This window comes from Cryptosporidium ryanae (assembly GCF_009792415.1).
Source record: "Cryptosporidium ryanae isolate 45019 chromosome Unknown contig_17, whole genome shotgun sequence".
Lineage (NCBI taxonomy): Eukaryota > Apicomplexa > Conoidasida > Eucoccidiorida > Cryptosporidiidae > Cryptosporidium > Cryptosporidium ryanae.
Genome location: NW_027125568.1, coordinates 92,872 through 111,332, shown reverse-complemented (window position 1 = coordinate 111,332; position 18,461 = coordinate 92,872). Strand labels below are relative to the sequence as shown.

The 18,461-nt window shown below is 30.7% G+C and overlaps 13 protein-coding genes across 13 annotated transcripts; 7 read left to right on the top strand and 6 right to left on the bottom strand.

Annotated features, from left to right (window-relative positions):
• Window positions 1-159: 159 nt before the first annotated feature.
• FG386_000763 (uncharacterized protein) lies at window positions 160-684 on the bottom strand (the record flags this gene model as incomplete). The annotated part of the gene is made up of 1 exon (XM_067340107.1): window positions 160-684. One exon carries the CDS (start codon window positions 682-684, stop codon window positions 160-162), a length of 525 nt encoding a protein of 174 aa, XP_067195915.1.
• A 411-nt stretch (window positions 685-1,095) lies between these two features.
• FG386_000762 (uncharacterized protein) lies at window positions 1,096-1,800 on the top strand (the record flags this gene model as incomplete). Its single annotated transcript, XM_067340106.1, has 1 exon — window positions 1,096-1,800. One exon carries the CDS (start codon window positions 1,096-1,098, stop codon window positions 1,798-1,800), a length of 705 nt encoding a protein of 234 aa, XP_067195914.1.
• Window positions 1,801-2,331: 531 nt separating this feature from the next.
• On the top strand, window positions 2,332-3,048 carry FG386_000761 (uncharacterized protein; the record flags this gene model as incomplete). The annotated part of the gene is made up of 1 exon (XM_067340105.1): window positions 2,332-3,048. The coding sequence occupies one exon, from the start codon at window positions 2,332-2,334 to the stop codon at window positions 3,046-3,048; it is 717 nt and encodes a 238-aa protein (XP_067195913.1).
• A 329-nt stretch (window positions 3,049-3,377) lies between these two features.
• Window positions 3,378-4,277, bottom strand: FG386_000760 (uncharacterized protein; the record flags this gene model as incomplete). Its single annotated transcript, XM_067340104.1, has 1 exon — window positions 3,378-4,277. The coding sequence occupies one exon, from the start codon at window positions 4,275-4,277 to the stop codon at window positions 3,378-3,380; it is 900 nt and encodes a 299-aa protein (XP_067195912.1).
• Window positions 4,278-4,444: 167 nt separating this feature from the next.
• On the bottom strand, window positions 4,445-5,146 carry FG386_000758 (uncharacterized protein; the record flags this gene model as incomplete). The annotated part of the gene is made up of 1 exon (XM_067340102.1): window positions 4,445-5,146. One exon carries the CDS (start codon window positions 5,144-5,146, stop codon window positions 4,445-4,447), a length of 702 nt encoding a protein of 233 aa, XP_067195910.1.
• A 430-nt stretch (window positions 5,147-5,576) lies between these two features.
• FG386_000757 (uncharacterized protein) lies at window positions 5,577-6,323 on the top strand (the record flags this gene model as incomplete). The annotated part of the gene is made up of 1 exon (XM_067340101.1): window positions 5,577-6,323. One exon carries the CDS (start codon window positions 5,577-5,579, stop codon window positions 6,321-6,323), a length of 747 nt encoding a protein of 248 aa, XP_067195909.1.
• Window positions 6,324-6,541: 218 nt separating this feature from the next.
• Window positions 6,542-7,048, bottom strand: FG386_000756 (uncharacterized protein; the record flags this gene model as incomplete). The annotated part of the gene is made up of 1 exon (XM_067340100.1): window positions 6,542-7,048. The coding sequence occupies one exon, from the start codon at window positions 7,046-7,048 to the stop codon at window positions 6,542-6,544; it is 507 nt and encodes a 168-aa protein (XP_067195908.1).
• Window positions 7,049-7,395: 347 nt separating this feature from the next.
• FG386_000755 (26S proteasome AAA-ATPase subunit RPT3) lies at window positions 7,396-8,589 on the top strand (the record flags this gene model as incomplete). Its single annotated transcript, XM_067340099.1, has 1 exon — window positions 7,396-8,589. The coding sequence occupies one exon, from the start codon at window positions 7,396-7,398 to the stop codon at window positions 8,587-8,589; it is 1,194 nt and encodes a 397-aa protein (XP_067195907.1).
• Window positions 8,590-9,255: 666 nt separating this feature from the next.
• On the bottom strand, window positions 9,256-9,779 carry FG386_000754 (uncharacterized protein; the record flags this gene model as incomplete). Its single annotated transcript, XM_067340098.1, has 4 exons — window positions 9,256-9,315; window positions 9,362-9,420; window positions 9,465-9,674; window positions 9,761-9,779. 4 exons carry the CDS (start codon window positions 9,777-9,779, stop codon window positions 9,256-9,258), a joined length of 348 nt encoding a protein of 115 aa, XP_067195906.1.
• A 319-nt stretch (window positions 9,780-10,098) lies between these two features.
• FG386_000753 (uncharacterized protein) lies at window positions 10,099-10,786 on the top strand (the record flags this gene model as incomplete). The annotated part of the gene is made up of 5 exons (XM_067340097.1): window positions 10,099-10,269; window positions 10,321-10,373; window positions 10,427-10,496; window positions 10,543-10,593; window positions 10,637-10,786. The coding sequence occupies 5 exons, from the start codon at window positions 10,099-10,101 to the stop codon at window positions 10,784-10,786; spliced, it is 495 nt and encodes a 164-aa protein (XP_067195905.1).
• A 193-nt stretch (window positions 10,787-10,979) lies between these two features.
• On the bottom strand, window positions 10,980-13,622 carry FG386_000752 (phospholipase C; the record flags this gene model as incomplete). Its single annotated transcript, XM_067340096.1, has 1 exon — window positions 10,980-13,622. One exon carries the CDS (start codon window positions 13,620-13,622, stop codon window positions 10,980-10,982), a length of 2,643 nt encoding a protein of 880 aa, XP_067195904.1.
• Window positions 13,623-14,123: 501 nt separating this feature from the next.
• Window positions 14,124-15,623, top strand: FG386_000751 (WD repeat protein; the record flags this gene model as incomplete). The annotated part of the gene is made up of 1 exon (XM_067340095.1): window positions 14,124-15,623. The coding sequence occupies one exon, from the start codon at window positions 14,124-14,126 to the stop codon at window positions 15,621-15,623; it is 1,500 nt and encodes a 499-aa protein (XP_067195903.1).
• A 367-nt stretch (window positions 15,624-15,990) lies between these two features.
• FG386_000750 (uncharacterized protein) lies at window positions 15,991-18,447 on the top strand (the record flags this gene model as incomplete). Its single annotated transcript, XM_067340094.1, has 1 exon — window positions 15,991-18,447. One exon carries the CDS (start codon window positions 15,991-15,993, stop codon window positions 18,445-18,447), a length of 2,457 nt encoding a protein of 818 aa, XP_067195902.1.
• Between the last annotated feature and the right edge of the window lie 14 nt (window positions 18,448-18,461).

Genomic DNA, 18,461 nt, shown 5'->3' with positions numbered 1-18,461 from the left:
AGAAAAAATCTTTAAGTGGAAGAAAACGAAATATTAAAAAGTAATGAAAACAACCGAATTAAAAGTAATCAATTATTCTAATTTATTAAAAAGAACTAAAATGCAACCCAATATTTCAAATTCTCAAGTCTCTGTGAAACGCATATTTTCTTGTTAATTTTAAGATACCACAATTGATTCGGTGGAATTAGATTGTTCAGTTGCGATTGAATTGTTTTTTGACAATTCAAAAGCTTGTTTAATCATTTCCTCAATTCCAAATTGAACTGCATTGTTCTTTGAAACTATCCCTTTTACTTCTGTTGCGTTTATACCCTCAACATTCCCATGAGATAATATACGGTGTATCGAATCATTTTCAGGACTAACCATTGCAATCGGTATAGTTGCTGTAAGTTCAACAGTCAAATTTGTAAATAATCCAGTTGAATTAACAAATAGTATGTGCTTCGACTTTGTTTGTGGAATTGTATTTAGCAATACTGGCCTCTCTTGTTCTAGGATAATATTTTCAAGGGAACCTGGGGATTGAGTTTCATGTAAACTACCTGATTGATTGTCAACACCACCATCTGAGATTTCAGCTATGTCTTCCGCTTTGTGTGAATCTGAGAGAGTTCTAAAGTTGGTACAGAAAACGCTTTTTATTGCCAAGAAAAGTGAAAGTAAATGTAAAACGTTCATTTTGCGATAAAAAAATGTTCTAATTTAAATTATGATTTATTCTTAATTAAGTCAGTAGTTTCTGATTTTTATTTCTGATAAATCTGCCAGATATTGTGTTTTATATCTAGTAATATAATTTTAGTTCCCTTTACGTATGTCGTTGGGACGCGACAGATGTCGTGGAGTTTATTTAATACTGATCTAACAAATAAATTATTGAGATCGGTAATCCACTTTTAAATATTGGTGCCTATGAGTTATCTAAAACAAATACAGAGTTTTTTCTGAGTAAATCTAGATGTATATATTTATTGATTTATACTTTTATTTGCATTATGTTTCAGATATATATATATATATATATGTAATTTGTGTGATTCAGCGAAAATGTGTGTATAAAGTCAATTAGAAATTGTGATTCGAAGATAAATGATATCATCTAAAATCAAAGTAGTAGTCATTTATTTTTTAGTTATTACTTTTTGTTCTAAGATTCGAGGTGAACATATTTTACTAATTGATGTTTATAAACTAAATTCTGATGTATTTGTTTCATCGGTGTTTAATTCTTCAGAACCTGGACATTACACAACTTATATTTCTGATCCCTTAGGTAGGAAACCATACAGGACTAAAGAACCAATTGATAAACCTGAATTAATTGATAGTAACACAGTTAAAATTTTCGGTGAGACCGTTCAAGTTTCAGATTACGAGCCGGCTGGTGTACAAAAATGTGTGACTCCAATATTTAATATAAATACATGCCAAAAAATATGCATCTCTGGTAAGGGTAGATCAAGTATGGCAGTTTTTAACTTATATTCGATTGTTTTTAACTCAGGAAAGGAACACATGCTATTGAATGTAACAAACTCTGATAAGTTGTTGATTGATAATGAACCTATTGTATATGGTCTCACAAGTTGCTCAATATCAACTTTAGAAACTGTTATTTGGGGGTTCTTAACATTCGCAACAATATTTTCCATATTAGTATTTGCCCTCTTTGTATTTGAAATTATTGAGTACTTAAGATTTAAGTCAGATATGAAGGATCCACTGATAATCGGCGGCGAGATACGGACTATAAGTTCAGGAGATTTTTCTCCGGACACTACATCCACTATTTAGAAGATAACTTTCACTTTTAGACAAAAATTTTTATTTTTAAATAACATACTTTTGATTTTTCAGCAGTTTATGGCTTGAAATAATATTCTGTAAAACACATATTCTATGTCGTTTAATGATTGATAGAATTGAAAGGTGATAAGGAATTATAAGCCAATCTTTTGTGTATGAAAATACAATATATTCGATATTTTCAATAAAATATCAAGCTAGAGTGATAATGAATTTAGGAATTTACTATATGTTTCAAGAAAACAAAAGATAAAATTTGAAAGTATGTGATTATTTCATGTATCGACATAAATTAATGAAAATATTAAATAGAATAAAAGTAAAAATAATGTACAGTACACGAAAGTAAATAAAAATTATTGTGTTTTGCAGTAATAAAAAACCATTTTATTAATTATAAACTACCGAAATAATTTTGAAGTACACTCATATATGCTTCCAAAAAATGTTTTAGTAGAGAAAGGTTAAGTTGCGGTACCGCATCTGCGTAATTGTTTTTAACAATGAAAAATTGCAAATATGAATTTTCGCTTTATTTTACTGTTATTTTTATTTATATGCATCGTTATTTCTGTCCAGTCTGATGTATCTCCAGAGAGTCGTATATTTGCAGGCTCTATAGGTTTTTTTAATGTTTTTCTGAAGCTTTTTAGAGTTTTGTATACTTTTGGGAAGGAATTCAAAACGGAAATGCAATATAATTCAATCAGTCATTTAGGATATGAACATCTTCAGAGTGCAACAAATAACGAAGCTGCCGAAGTAGTAAGGTGTAAGAGGCGGAAAAAATTAAAAAAGAAGTTGATAATCTTTCCTGAAGAATGCAGTTTTAATAAAACCAGTAATGACTCTATGATACATAACATCACTGATAAAATAGATCTAAACTATGAATCAATGAATTTTACTATTGATGACTACTTATTAGAAATGAACAATACAATGGGACCTATACAAGTTGACAATTCAACTCCATTTTATCAATTAAATAACGAAAATATTTCAAATACGACTTTAAACACAACCTATATAAGTGAATACATGAATTTTAATTCTACAAGACACAAATATGGTGATAATTATATGCTGGATTTCATGTATATAGAAAGCAAAAATGATACATTCCAGGAAGATAAAGTTATGAATTGTTCTTCCATCCTTCAGAATTCAAATAACATGAGCAGCTATCAAGAAACATCAACTACTCGAAATCAAAATTTTAGAAGAAATGAATAATTAAGTTTTAAGCAAGATTTATATTTTGCTTTGAGAACATTTCTTTCAGCACCAGAAAACGTTTATAATACTACACTGGAGATAAAGGTATTAAGCAAATTAATGTTTAATAATGCAATAAAATTACACTGATAGAACATATAAATAATGCTGTAAGACGTATTAAAAGTATATCTAGTAGTTACATAAATTTCTTGCTTAAAGTGTAAAACTTTATACAATCTTTATATCTTTTGTGATCACTATGAAAATTAGAGTTCTGATTTTTGGTTGAGATACTTTTGTTAGTTATTTTTATGAATCCAGTTCTCTTTAGATAACATAAATTTTCATTCATTATCAGAGTCAGAAGAAAATTTTGCAGATTCTCTTAACAACTTTTTTCTTAAGCCGTCGTTATTTTGTGTACCTTGAATATCCGGAATATTGATGTGAAATAATTTTTTATTCGTTAGTTTATTTGATTCGTCATCTTTATGAGGATAGTCCTGATTTTTTGGAGGAATCGGAACATTTATTCCATGTTCTTTTGAAGTGACCTTTTGTTTTATTTCTGCAGAAATTTGTTCAACCATAATATTGACGGGATCAAATATAGGTTCTATTTTCTTACTTTTAACGGTTGTATCTATATTTTCAGGTAATTTTATTCTTGAGTTGCCTATATATTCCCTCATAATATCTTGTAGGCTCATTGGATTTTGAGTGCTTGTTGCATATTTATTTATTTTTATTTCAGTTAAATATCTTTTGTTAAGTTGTTTTACATCAGCCTTAATTGAAAGTTGAATTCCCTGTAATAACAATCTTTCACATAATGGAATATGATAATATCGTCTCATATGTATATCTTTACAACCATGACTAGTTTCTTTCAAAGTATTTTCATAAGTTAGTCCATTGGACGACAGAATTGCTAACTTATTTTCATTCACAAGTTGTGTGCTCAATCCACTAATTTTACTCCTATCATCATTACCAAGTAATTGATAGCGTCTTATATAGTTGAGAGATTTCAGATAATTTTCATTAAGATGGATATTAATTCTACAAATATTTTCCTCAGTCTTCGGGTCTAGTTTTTTCACTAGAGGAATTCTATTACTTGAAATGCCTGACTGGATCTTGTTTATAACATTCAGTGCAGTCCTTGATGTAAAAATACTAGCATTTACGAAAGAAAAAGAAATTATTGAATAGATAATTATGGCATTAATTATTGAACTCATTAATTTTGGTTTGAAACACTTTATGAAAACAATTATTAGATTCAGATAAAAAGGGCGTACCGCCATAAGTGTTAGTGTAATGGCAATTTATTTTTTCCGGTTATATGAGAAAAAAATATTACAATTCGGTTATACTAATTGTTTAAAGTAACAATGGAAATATCATTTTATTGAATCCTTTCATTATAAATTCGTTCAAGTGACATTTTAAATTCTTTTGATTTGCTTGAAACTGGTTTGATTTTGGAAAGATTGCTCAATTCTTTTTCTATTTGGCTTTTTGTTGATTCATGCACTTTTGAATGCTCAGCATCTGAGTCTGTAGTTGTGTAATTAAATATATTAGTTTCAATTTCACTAATATTAGCCCTTGAGGCGATTCTTGTATCGTTAGCTTCCATATCTAAATCCTCCAGAGTTCTTGTAACGTTCACATCACATTTAATTGTTCCTCTATTTATCTTATCTTTTAACTTACTATGAGGTTTAGTTTCGACAAAAATATTGTCATTTTTATTTTCATTAACTTCACTTTTAAAATCTAAAGAGGGATCATTAAATATCTGAGTTGATTTTATTGTATTGTAAAGTTGCAAATATTTTAGTATTTCATTTGGATTATTACAAGGATCTGGATGCCAGAGTATACCATTAATTGCCATCAATGTTATAATGTTTATAGGTATATTACCTTTTTCTATTACAGATACTAATGAATTTAAGTTTTTCAATGCTATATTACACTTATTTTTGACTGATACTGTTTCTCTCGAGGATATAATAGATATGAATTTATATAAATAAGAAAAGTTTGTTTCTGTTGATGATATTATTTCTGAAGAAGACATTAATTGCCTTCTTTTTTCCATATTTGCCGGGTATAAAAGATTTACTATGATTAAAATAAAAAAACAATGTAGCTTTTTCATTTTTATAATTCTTAGTTTCTTATTTGTCAACTCACGACTAAGATTTCATAATAATCTAGTACCCGCCTTTTCCATGTAAAATATAAAAATTCCAGTTCACTTTTTTTAATGAGATAAAAAGCAAAATGATTATTTGAAAATTTATTTAATTTGTCTATATATTAATTAAATTTAATATATGGAATTTGTTAATATATATTATTAACTGTTATTTATGCAAAAGCATAAAATAGGTATATAGAAGGTAATATTGATAGAAATCTAAAATAATTTGGTTTTTTCAAGTTGAAACCTGTTTTAATTCTAAAACTATAAGGAGGATTTAGCTATAAGTCTCATTTAGTAGCATTCATTTTACTTTTTATATGAAATGAGAGGTAATATTAACAGTTTAAAGGGCTACTCAGAAATTAATTTATTATTTCATTTAATAAAGTATAATTATCAAAGAAACGATTTTTTAATAAACAACCTACTTTTAAATATTATTCTTGGAGAGGTTGATTTTAACAGATACTCAAATTTTTCAAGAATATATTCTATACAACATACATATAGAGGTCTTTCCTTGTTCGAAGCTTTGAATATCATAAGAAATAAAGGGAGGCGGCTTAGAGAAAATGATAAACAAAATATCATTGAGAATTCTGCAAATAAGATTTTTTTTAAATATAAAGGTAGAGAAATAGTGTCGGAAACTTTCGAAAATTTGCCCACTATAATTTCACACAAGGAATATTATTTGGGAAGATCTCTTTCGCTGGCATATTGGAGCTGTTTCTATAGGGACATGAAAAAAGAAAGGATTAATTTTTTTAATGTCGTTCTAGTTTTTGATGAACAAAATAAAAAAGATTCGGAGTTAGAAAGAAATTTTAACATAAAAATATTTTCTAAATCAAATCAGCATTTTTTTGATAGTAATGAAGAAAATATTGAATTTGGGAAGCACCAATTAAACTATGGGGGAATATTTGTGTTATTCTACTTTCTCTCGTATCTATATCACTTTATAGAATCAAAAGTGAAAGTATTATATTCAAAGTCGGACGTTAATGTTGAAGAAACGTTTGTAAAAAGACTATTAAAGGAACTAAATCACTATATTCAGGCATAAAAATAAAAAGACTAATTTGGTTTGTTCTAGGTGAATAAAGACATTACTTAGTCATTATACCACACTTTTACAAATTAATGATAAATTAAATCGAGTTATAAATATGCTTGATAATAAGAAAATATCTAAACCTGTAATAACAATTCAGAGGTATTTTAGAGGGTATATAACGAGGTTGAGAAATATGTCATTAGATTGTAGAAAGGAATTTATAAGAATTATGGAACTACAACACCTACTTTTAAGGGCTCACTTAGGAAACTACCATTCGAAAGTGAGGGAACATCGACCTTGTTAACGTCATTATTTCTATTTCCGAAATAGATCACTTCTCCTATTGGAGTGCTATAATCGTATAGTGGTTCATCCTTATCCAATGATACTATAGACCAAAAAATTCCAACAACTTTCTTTTTTAGTATTAATAATGAATCCCAGAAATTATTTGGATTATCTAAAAAGACATCGTGATTATACTTCCCCGTGTAATTGCCTTTTCTTTTTGAAATTTCTGGGTAAATTGGTGTTACACAACTCAAAGATCTCTCCTCTAAAATAATTGATTTTTTGCTCAAACCATAACTCAAGTTTTCTTTGTTTAACTCTGAGTCCAAACTATTATTTGACTTGTAATACTCCGAAAAACTGAAATTACTCACAATATTTTCAGATTTTCCGTTCAAAATTAGTCCCATGGAATCATGTAATTTTTTCTGTTCAAACATCTTGACTCAATTTATTCATACAAAGATTGAGTAAAAATAGTTTTTGAAGCCAAACTTAATATAGAAATGCATGAATGAGATACAAACAAAAAAAACGTAACTTATATTGTAAAAGTTCTGAGAGTTTAACTATTAATTAATATATTGAAAACAGTAATTGCTAAATGATTATTATGTGTATATTTTTTTGAGGAGCAGTTATGATGAAAACAACTAATTTGTTAATCTGGATATTGTGTTATTTGTTTACTTTACATTAACCGCAATCCCACAAAAAATGCGGGACTTGTATTTCGAGTTTATTAATTTTTAATAATTTACTTTTAAACATCTATATTTACATTCCTATGAGTAAACTTAAGTTGATTACTGGAAAAAGTGGATATAATGAATGTTTCTTATATGAGAAACTTAGAGAGCTTGAAAAGGAGCTGGAATTTTTGTGTATTCAGGAGGAGTACATAAAGGATGAACAGAAAAATCTTAAGCGTGAATTTCTACGTGCAAAAGAGGAAATAAAGCGCATTCAATCTGTTCCTCTTGTTATTGGTCAATTTCTCGAGATGATTGACTCTAGATATGGTATTGTTTCATCAACTGCTGGTTCAAATTACTATGTTAGGGTCTTGTCTACAATAAATAGAGAGGAGCTAAAACCACCAACTTCAGTTGCACTTCACAGACATAGTCACGCTATAGTTGATATCCTTCCCCCAGAGGCAGATTCAAGTATTCAAATGTTACAAATGCAGGAAAAGCCTGACGTTACATATGCTGATATTGGTGGGATGGATATACAGAAACAAGAAGTTCGAGAGGCTGTTGAGTTACCGCTAATCTGCCCTGAATTGTATCAGCAAATAGGAATCGATCCGCCAACGGGGGTGCTACTTTATGGTCCTCCCGGGACAGGCAAAACAATGCTAGCGAAAGCAGTTGCAAATCATACAACTGCGACATTTATACGTGTTGTTGGTTCCGAATTTGTGCAGAAGTATCTGGGAGAGGGGCCGAGGATGGTTAGAGATGTTTTTAGGCTTGCCAGGGAGAATGCACCTGCAATAGTTTTTATCGATGAGGTGGATTCTATTGCAACAAAGCGTTTCGATGCACAAACTGGGGCAGATAGAGAAGTCCAGCGTATTTTATTGGAGCTTCTGAACCAAATGGACGGATTTGACCAAACAACTAATGTAAAGGTGATAATGGCAACCAATAGGGCAGATACACTTGATCCCGCATTACTTAGGCCTGGAAGATTGGATCGAAAGATAGAATTTCCTCTACCAGACAGAAGACAGAGGAGACTTGTTTTTCAGACAATAACTGCAAAAATGAATTTAAGTGATGAAGTTGATCTTGAAGAATTCGTATCTAGACCAGAAAAGATATCTGCTGCAGATATTGCTGCAATAGCGCAGGAGGCAGGAATGCAGGCTGTTAGGAAAAACAGGTATGTAATCCTACCGAAAGATTTTGAAAAAGGTTGGAAAATACATGTGAAAAAGAGTGACAGAGATTTCGACTTCTATAGTATATAGAATGTTAGAGACATCTTTAATTTTATTTTTGAGAGTTTGAATTTTTCCTTAGAATCATTAGTTAGAATAACCAACACGATCTGTATGTTTTATTATAAAGTAATAGATTGCTAGTTGTTTTGGTTAATCGTTTAGTTATTTTATATTGAAATTTTTTTAGAGTGATTAATTTTTTCATTAGAAAAATTGTATGCTGATGCATATCTGGACCTGTAATTAATGATTTCATTTAATTATGATATTAAAAGCATAGTCAAATCATTTAAAACTAAATTGTTTTCTGTAAAAAATGTCACATTTTAAATGATGATTCAATGAACGAAAATAAATTATTTTGTTTTAAAGGCTAAAGAAATACAAATTTCAATGGTAAAGTTTCCAAATAACTTTAATAATATTACATATGAAATAGAATAGTAACGATAATAATCGAGTATCGTCAAATTTCATAACTTATAAAAAGGAATTTTTGTATTAAATAGTTGTTTATTCTGTTAGTAGTGTATATACTTTTATTTTCTGAAATTTGTCAAAAATAGACAATTCTGATTTAATTTTTAATTCCATAAAAACCGACATATTAACTTTACAAGCTCATACATGGTGAGAAACAATATATTTTAAAGAATTTTATAGTAGAATCAATGATTAGTAGTAATTGTATTTCTAATCACTCCTTTGTTTTGTTTTAACTGAGGACAATGAATTCAGATACTTTTTATTAACCTAAATACATAAATAAAATGAATATAAACTTTAAATTTGTACTTACTTTTTTAAGGAACTCAGGATAATCTGCGCATGCACTCAGAACCAAATCAACCAATTGTTCTAAAATTTTGAATAAATAACGAAAAAGTAGTAGAAAAGCTTACCCCTTTCCAAACAAACAATTTGACTTTCAATTGATGCTGCTTTAAGTGGACCACCTAATCTACGAACTAAATCAGCTTTTTCAGTAAGAACTCTTTCCGAAATGATCTTATTAATATCACCTCTTTTGTTGCTACTCAAACAATAACTTATTCTTTTTCTTTCTTCCCCCCCATTTTCACTGTTCCTAACTGGAGTTTGATAACACGAAGCTTCATAAATTAGAGAGTTTATTTTTTCATAAAAAAAACCACGTCAACTCATGTTTTTGAAATGATTTGGAAAGTCGGAAACTTACTATTCGCTATTTCTTTCATCTTTAGTTGTGAAATAGTTTCAAAATTGTTTTTTTTGCGCGCTATTTGTAAACTAATAATTACCTGAGATTTTATAAAATAGAAAATCAAAAATATTACGAACAATTGATTTATTAAATACCAAAAAGTGGGTAAAAAGTAAAATTAATCACGATATTTTAAGCAACAAATGAATAAGATAGTTTACTTTCCTTCGATGAAAGCATGTAATTCTTTTTTGCATGCATATGCAACATGCAAGTGCAATTAAAAAAATCCCAATTTTATTTAGGCAAAAGAATAATACCGAATACAACTTGCACTATATATATCTATATATATGATTTCTGAGACACAATCAAAATTAAAACAACATAAAAGCGACCTCAGAAGACTTTCTTTGGTCTTTTTTATAATAATGGACTTGTTTTATGCAGGAATATTATTATCCTCAATTGGAAAAGTCTGTGATACACCACTAAAATCTTGGTTATTCGGTGCCATAGTATTGGTAAGTACATAGGTGAGAAAATTGTTTAAATAATCACTATTTTTGTAATAGTCTTATCCTGCAACTAAATTTATAAATGCTATTGAATGTTGGTTTGGTCAAAGGTAAGATTAATATTTATTATAAAAGGAATTGATTAATTAATAACTCAAATAAGTATTGCAATAATTTCTGAGGTAATTCTGTTCATTGGAAGCTTCCTATGGTTTACGTTAGGAACAGTTTGGGTAAGTTATTTGTATTCTCAATATAGTTAGGTAAATATCGTCATAGGTAAACACTTCATTAGTGTGCCAAAGCACTGCTCCTGCATTGTGGTGGACGGTAGGTTAAATTATCGAAGCGAAAACAATAATCATTCTTTTAGTCCTTCGTAACAATATCTTCTATATGGTTCTTTACCGCTGGGCTTGCGCTCTCGTTAATTGGAATAACAGTTTATCATATGATTTCAACAGGTGGTTCAAATCCGGAATTCAATGCAGGTTCAACGAAACAAAATATGGCGTATACTTGATTTCAAAATTGAGAGGATAATTCAGATGTCATTCTTGTCCTTAAGCATAAAGAGTTTCATTTCTTAATAAGTATTTAAAATAGGAAAAAAAGATCGGGAAAAAATGTTTTCTCTAATTTAACACAATTTTTACTTATTAAAATTGTCATTCTCGAATTTTGCATATTCATTTCATAGTATTATTTTAGAATGTTTAAAATTTTACCCCTTTGAATTGTTGCAATGTCTCAATCATAACTGATGAATTGCTGTTTCCTGTAGAGATTGAGGAAAGCATGTATGTTTTTGGTAATTCAGTGGTTATAGAAATGTTTGCAAGAATACCGCAACACTGTATATCAATGAAATTTGTGTCAAATAACTGGATCCATCTTATACCGGGCCTAAGGCAAGAAACCGGAATAGATGCGGCTGCAATAAATTCTGATTGTATATAATCTGACGACTTAACTTCGAAGTTTATAATTGAGATTTCGGGGCAAAGCACGTTAAAAGTAAAAGGTGCTAAGTTTTCCCACTTAGGATTGAATCCATTATTTTCGACAGGTGGTGTCTTATAAGATTTGTATTCCTCCCTCGGACCACCAAATACAGAAATAGTGATATATGGAGATAGCTTACTCCCACAGATTATACCAGATATACCACGTGAATATTGTGACATATAATCTGGAAGTTGGTGTGCAGAGAGTATTTGAATGCTAACTCTAAGAGGTGGGATGTCAAAAAGCTCTAAAGTTTCAAGAGGATTCATTGGATCAAATACCCGACCATCCTTACACCTTTTTAAACATAATTTCGGTTTTAAAACATACCCAGATTTGGGACCACCATTCTCACGAAATCTACCCACATTTAGTAATAATGCAGTCCCTACTGCTTGATAGTTTAATGCAACTATTTGGGCACCATAGGACCACGGAATAAGGGGGTTGTAGTTGGAACTCGAAATTCTTGTTCCAGAAGGGTATACCCTAGATAAGTGATCCTGGTGGAATTTGGAAAGATTTACACTTGACTCCTTTGCAAAACGTAAAAATTTAGTTTCCACTAGTGAACCAATACTCATTCGTCTTCTATTTTCAAAGTTTGATAATTGAATTGCATTCCCCGGAAGAGAAATCAGACTAGAATATAAACGCTTACTAGTGTTATTTGCACTTGTCTTCTCACTGTTTTTCTTTAGTGGTGGAATAGAGTGTTTACCTATATCAACCTCAACTAAATCTGGATCAGTATCTTCATTTTCAACTTCATCGTAGGTAATGTTTAATTTTGAATTGAAAATAGAATTATCTTCCCTTGGTATTTTAGATTTAACAAGAAATTTATATCTAAGCTCATTTGGTGAAGGGATTCTATCATCTGAATTATCAGATATTGTGTAAAGGGAATCACCTAGGACTTTTAAAATAATCTCTGCAACTTTTTCTCGTTGTTTGTCAGAAGCATGCATCTCAAGAGACAGGATAATAGGATAGGGTGAAGTTTGGAATGCATAATCTTTACATGCTCTGATGACGTCTTCAAAATGTACTTTTGATGTTAGGGTATGTCCGTGATAGATAATAGGAGAACCGTCAGGTCCATTCCAGACGTCAAGCTCGACACATCTACATCCCTGAAGTAGTACAGAAATGTATTGCCCTATTTCAGATTTTGAAGTTAATTGATCACCTGTTAAATAGGTATTATGACTGGAAGCAATCCAATAATGTGAAATCGGCTCATTCATCGATTGATAAACATCTCTCTTTAATGGATCAAAGGCAGAATTAAATTCAGATGACATCAATATATTGAATCCAATTTCAGTAATTCCACCCCTTTCAATAAAAGGCTCTTTCATGCTTAAAACAGCATTTACTAATGATTCTAATTTTTTCGAAGGATCCATTCCCTGTACATCTATTAAAAAGTTTCTGAATTTATCAACAGGGATCACATTTGTTCTAGGATCTTTGTATTCATCGAAGAGTTCGTGCAGTTCTGGAAGTATTAATAACTGCGTCAATAAACTTCTAAATTCTGTGTAATCTAATGCATCATTATCATCCTTGTCATAATCACAAAATAATGAATATGCATATTCCTTTGAAACAGGCATTTGAAGTCTCTTCACTAAACGCATAAATTCAGAAAAATTTATTGAGCTTGAGTTGTCCAAATCTGATAGTTCCCACTGACGTCTTATATAATCATGTGTATAAAACTGTTTTGCGTCTACTACGCTGTTTTCACCTTTATACTTTGAGATTGTTTTCTCTCTTTGTGAAAGTGCATGACTCACCAAAAGCCCCGTCATCCAAATTCTCCATTCCTCTTTGTTTGTGCAAAGCAATCTCAGTGTTCTATTCTTGCTTCCAATAGTAACTATATCAATCCCCAAATTCAAGTTAATACCACTATTTTTATTGTTCCTCATTTCCCTCCAGAAATCACTATCAGATCCAGGCAATATATGACTTACATCATTAAAATACAATTTTTGAATATTTGTTTTCTTTCCAGTGCAAAAAATATCGATTTTTTTTTGTTGCCATTTTAAGCTCCCCGAATCTAAATCTATCTGAAAATTGTATCTGGAAAGCCTCCTTCTTGAGAATGGAGATCGTGGATATTTATTTAAATAAGATCCATTTTTGCATATTTCTAATGCTAGATCTACATCAACTTGATTCAAAATCTCCATCAGTCTTTCACTTACAATAATATTCAATTTATTAACAACTTCTCCAAATCTTCTGACAGAAACAACATATTCTGACAAATCATGGTTACCAAGTAGTTGATTAACAGTTAGCTCAAAATTGTTATTTTGCAGTGGCGTTGACATCCTATTTAAGGATAGTGATTTCCTTTTCACATGCAAATATTGCTGACACGGCAGGTAGTACAGATTGCGGTATAATAAGTAGTTCATACCGCCAATAAGACAATTCCACCGTATAATTACTAAGAACAAATTTGTTAATTAACAAATTAGTGGATAAGTAACTTATCGTTAACATGCTAAATTAAATCAGGACCATGTGATGATTCGCTTTATCCGTGTTTCAATTGAGTACTTTTCTGTATTATGAAACTTATTTTGCGTTTTCTGAATGGTCCTTTTATTAACATTAAGACGCACTTTGCCACAGCAGCAATTACCTAATGGTTGCTGCAGTCCAGATATGTGCGTATAATGATGGATATAATAGGAACTTCAAGATGACTTTCTGACTCTTGGAGGCTGACAGTAACCTACATTACCTTTTTTTGTCTATCTTTTAATCCCTTGTCGCGCCCTTTATTAGTAAATTTTGACAGTTTTTTTTTTTTTTTTTTAGTAGAGATGGATAATATCTCTCTTATTTCGGCCCAAAATGGGGTTTATTCGTTGGAACTTTCTTCTCTTATTGTTTCAAAAAGGTACAGGGATATTAGCGCTTCTAGGTTCGGTGTTTCATATATTGGGAAATCGACTAATTACCTTGCTGGTTTACATTCTAATAAGGCTATACTATCTATTTGGAATGATAGATGTGACCCCATATATAAGGTTTCAGTACCAGAAGTGCTCAAAAGTTGCGCATTTCAGGAAGATGGTGGTTTACTCTATGCAGGAGGTTTATCAGGTACCATTTATATTTGGATATTGTCAACTGGACAACTATTGGGTTGTTGGCTTTCTCACTACAAACAAATAACCAAAATAGAAATTGTAAGAAATAATTCAATTATTATAACTAGTAGTGATGATAACTACATTCAAGCATTTTTAATTTCAGATTTACTGGAAAGCTGTTTAAATATGAATATACCAAAACCTATTATGCGTTGGCAGGGACATTCTGGTTCAATAAACGATTTCATTTTTTCTTATGGATTACGTTTTTCTGATAATTTTATTGTTACTGTTGGAAGTGATTATACCGTTAACTTTCTTACTTTTAAATCTGAGAGACCGGTTGTTAGTTTAAATATTTCTACTGAATTATTATCGTGTGCCATTACGGATTGTGGCAAGCAGTTATTTATTGGTTGTGGGAATGGGACGATTTATTACATTAAAATAGAAGATAAAAATAAAATATCACTCAAATATGCCTCAAAATTATTTGGTCATTCAGGTGCAGTCAATTCCTGTAAATGTATTAAAAACAAACTTTTTTCATCTGGACTTGACGGTGTCAGGATATGGAATATTAATTCAGGGACATGTATTATGAAATTAACACAGTTTGGAAGTAGTATTATATCTATTTTAGGTTTTAGCTTTTCAAACGATTATATAAACTTAAAATTGCCACCTTTTAAGTCGTTACAAAAAAATACTTCTGTTATTACAGAAGTTAACGGAATAAACATCTCTATAGAAGATAGAAGGGAGAAAATAAAACTAGAATTGTTTTATACAAGTGATATGATTGAATATGTAAGTTATATTCATGATTCTAGAAGCTTTTACTCTGAATTGATAGCGAACTTGTCGAATGTAAAACAATTCAAGGTGGATGACAAACAATTATCAATTCTATCGCCAGAGAATATTATTAAGGATACAATTGAGAGATGTATACAATTGGAAAGATCAATATTGGATGTGAATATTTGTAATTTTGAAGGCAATGAACTGAATACTTTACTAGAAAATGTACTACCTTTCTCAATGTATAGCGAATTAAAAGCGAGTAAGAAGGTAGATAAAAAAAGTGAAATGAATAGGACATACAGTAACAAAAACAAATCTACTATTTCCTCGAGTAATTTTGATAAAGCAGCATTTTCTGACCTAAAGAAAACACTTTCGCGAAGGCATATTCCAAAGAAAACATTTAGACAACAGAAGTGAGAGCGGATGCCGTGAGCTTCCGTGGCTTAGTTGGTTATAGCATTCGGCTGTTAACCGAAGGGTCGACGGTTCGATTCCGTCCGGGAGCGTGTTTTTTCCAGGTGCATCCTCAGTTATTTATGATAGATTATAGTGCCTCAACGACCTTGTTATTCGTAAATTTTGGCTATTCCGTATACAGCAAAAAGAGTAAAGTTTGTATTATGTAGGCTGTTATTAAAGCATATTTTCATATTTTTTGTTTTTGCTCTAAACCATCTGCGAAAACTTTTTCTCTCCCCCTAATAATAACCGGGAAAATAGATAGATATTTTTTTGATTCTGAAGTGTTGAATATGTTTTTGTGGGATATCTAACATGAATAAATATGTCTGAAATAAAATCGAATTATTCTGAACTTGAAAATATAGGTTCAAGTTTGTGTACTTTAACTCACGAAAAGCTCTCAGAGAATAAGGATTCAACTTGTTTCAAAGAAGGGGTCAATTCTAGAAAGAAGAAAAGGTCCTACAGGTTTTTGAATATTTACAAGCACACTAAAAGATATGAAAAATTAAGAGCAAATTCCCATTATAAATTTCCCGTGATTCAAACAGAAAGTAAATCTTTTTCCAATGGTACCTATATTGAGGAAGAGAAACCAATTATCGAGGGCTGGTTGCAGAAGTGGACAAATATACTAAATACATGGAAACCACGGTACTTTCAGTTATTTCCTGGATTGTTATGTTATACAAAGGGTTCAAAAGTTAAGAAAAGATTTTTGTTGAATCACGAGACATGTTTCATTGATCTTTCTTCAAATGACTCTTTTAGAATATCAATAAAATATCCTAGTGATTCTGATAGTGACTTACATTTGAGAGCTTTTTCGTTTGAATCAAAGCTTGTTTGGACTAATGCATTGCTTTATTCAATTAGTGTTAGAATACCAACATTTGGTGATGGAAACTCCTCACCTTTGAACCCAACAACGATTTTCTCGCCTTTATCAGATCTAGTTACAGATGAAACAATATCTTTTTTACCGAATTTACTTTATGAACTAATTAAAACAAGAAATTTATTGTTGGATGAAATTTCTGAGAGAAGAAAAAGAAGATATTTAAAAAGTACAGTATCGAAGTACTTTGATAAATTCATTGGGACTGTGTTTGATATAACTTACAAGAAATTCTATCTTAGTAATTTGTGTGAGAGCGATATTTATTCAGCATTGCTCAAATCTATAAAATTCAACAAAGAATCTGACCTTTCAGGTGAAAACTTTACCACAAATACCTTTTTTGACTCTCTAGAAGAGACCTTTTATGATGCTCATTCGGATGTTGAGAGTATTTATTCTGAAAGATCAGAAAGAATGTATAAGTGTCAGTCAAACCTTCCTAAAGAAGATGATTGCTCAACTTGTTTTTGGAACATGAAAAAATATGTGTATCGTAAATCATTACCTTTTTTTCAACAAAAACCACGTTTTAGTCTCTGGGGGTCTATAAAGGAATCAATCAGTAAAGATATTTCTCGAATAACAATACCTATTCAGTTTAATGAACCAACTTCATTATTGCAAAGACTAGCAGAAGATTTCATGTATTCATCTATCATTGAAAAAGCCTCTTCTTTGAACCAAAGCATTGATAGATTACGTGAAGTGACAATCTTTTCAATTACGCCCTATGCTTCTTCAGTTGGAAGAGTTTATAAGCCATTTAATCCTTTACTTGGGGAAACTTTTGAGTTTTCACATAGGGGATTTAGATTTATTGCTGAACAAGTTGGTCACCACCCACCAGTTACTGCATTTCATGTTGAACATCACCCAACGGCTCTAAGTACAGACATCCCAAAAATTGGACATAATGATGAATCTTTGTACTCTGTATGGGGTCAGGTTGGTAATAAATCACGCTTTACTGGTCAGAGTCTAGAACTTGCTGTTATTGGAAATGTAAACGTTAAAATAAATGGGAAAAACGATCATTTTTCTTTTAATAAACCAAAACTGTTGATACATAATATTATTTTCGGGAAGATTTGGTTGGAAATAGTAGGTATTACTACAATAGTTAACCATTCTACATCCGAATTCTCATTGGTTGAATACCAGAAGAGTGGTTGGTTTAGTAATGATTTGTTTAATATTAGAGGACTAGTATTTAATAAGTACGCTATTCCTATTTACAAAATAGGAGGAAAATGGGACACAAATATATGGTACGAAACATGTAAAAATAACGGTAATTTTTTTAAGGAGTACTTGAAATTTCGTGGTGTTGAATTTGAGAGGAAATCAGAGTATGCGAAAGGAAATAATGTTAATTTATCTTCATCAGATTTTCAGGATTCATACTCGTCTTTCATACACCAGACATGCTTTTACACCTATGCCTTATCAAATTGGGATAAGATTGAGACTATAATAAATACTCGTAAGTTTGCTTGGTCTCCAGAAGCAAAGCCTTCTCAAAGCGATAAATACTTCGGGTTTAGTAATATGTCTTTTGAACTTAATGAGATATCACCTCAATATGACAAACATGCTCCAGGAGTTATTATGCCGTCCACAGACTCAAGATACAGACCTGATCAGAGAGCATATGAAAGTGGTTGCATCGAATGGGCAATTAAAGAAAAGAGAAGGTTGGAGGAAAAGCAAAGAGCTAATGCCAAAAAGAGGATAAATGGGGAAGCGGATTACTCTCCAAAGTGGTTTTACAAAGAATTTAATGATTCAAAGGACAAGTATACATGGAAATTTAATCACAAATATTGGGTTCACAAGGATAAGAAAATAAACTTTTCTGATTTGCCAAATATTTTCTGACAAATTTTTAAAAC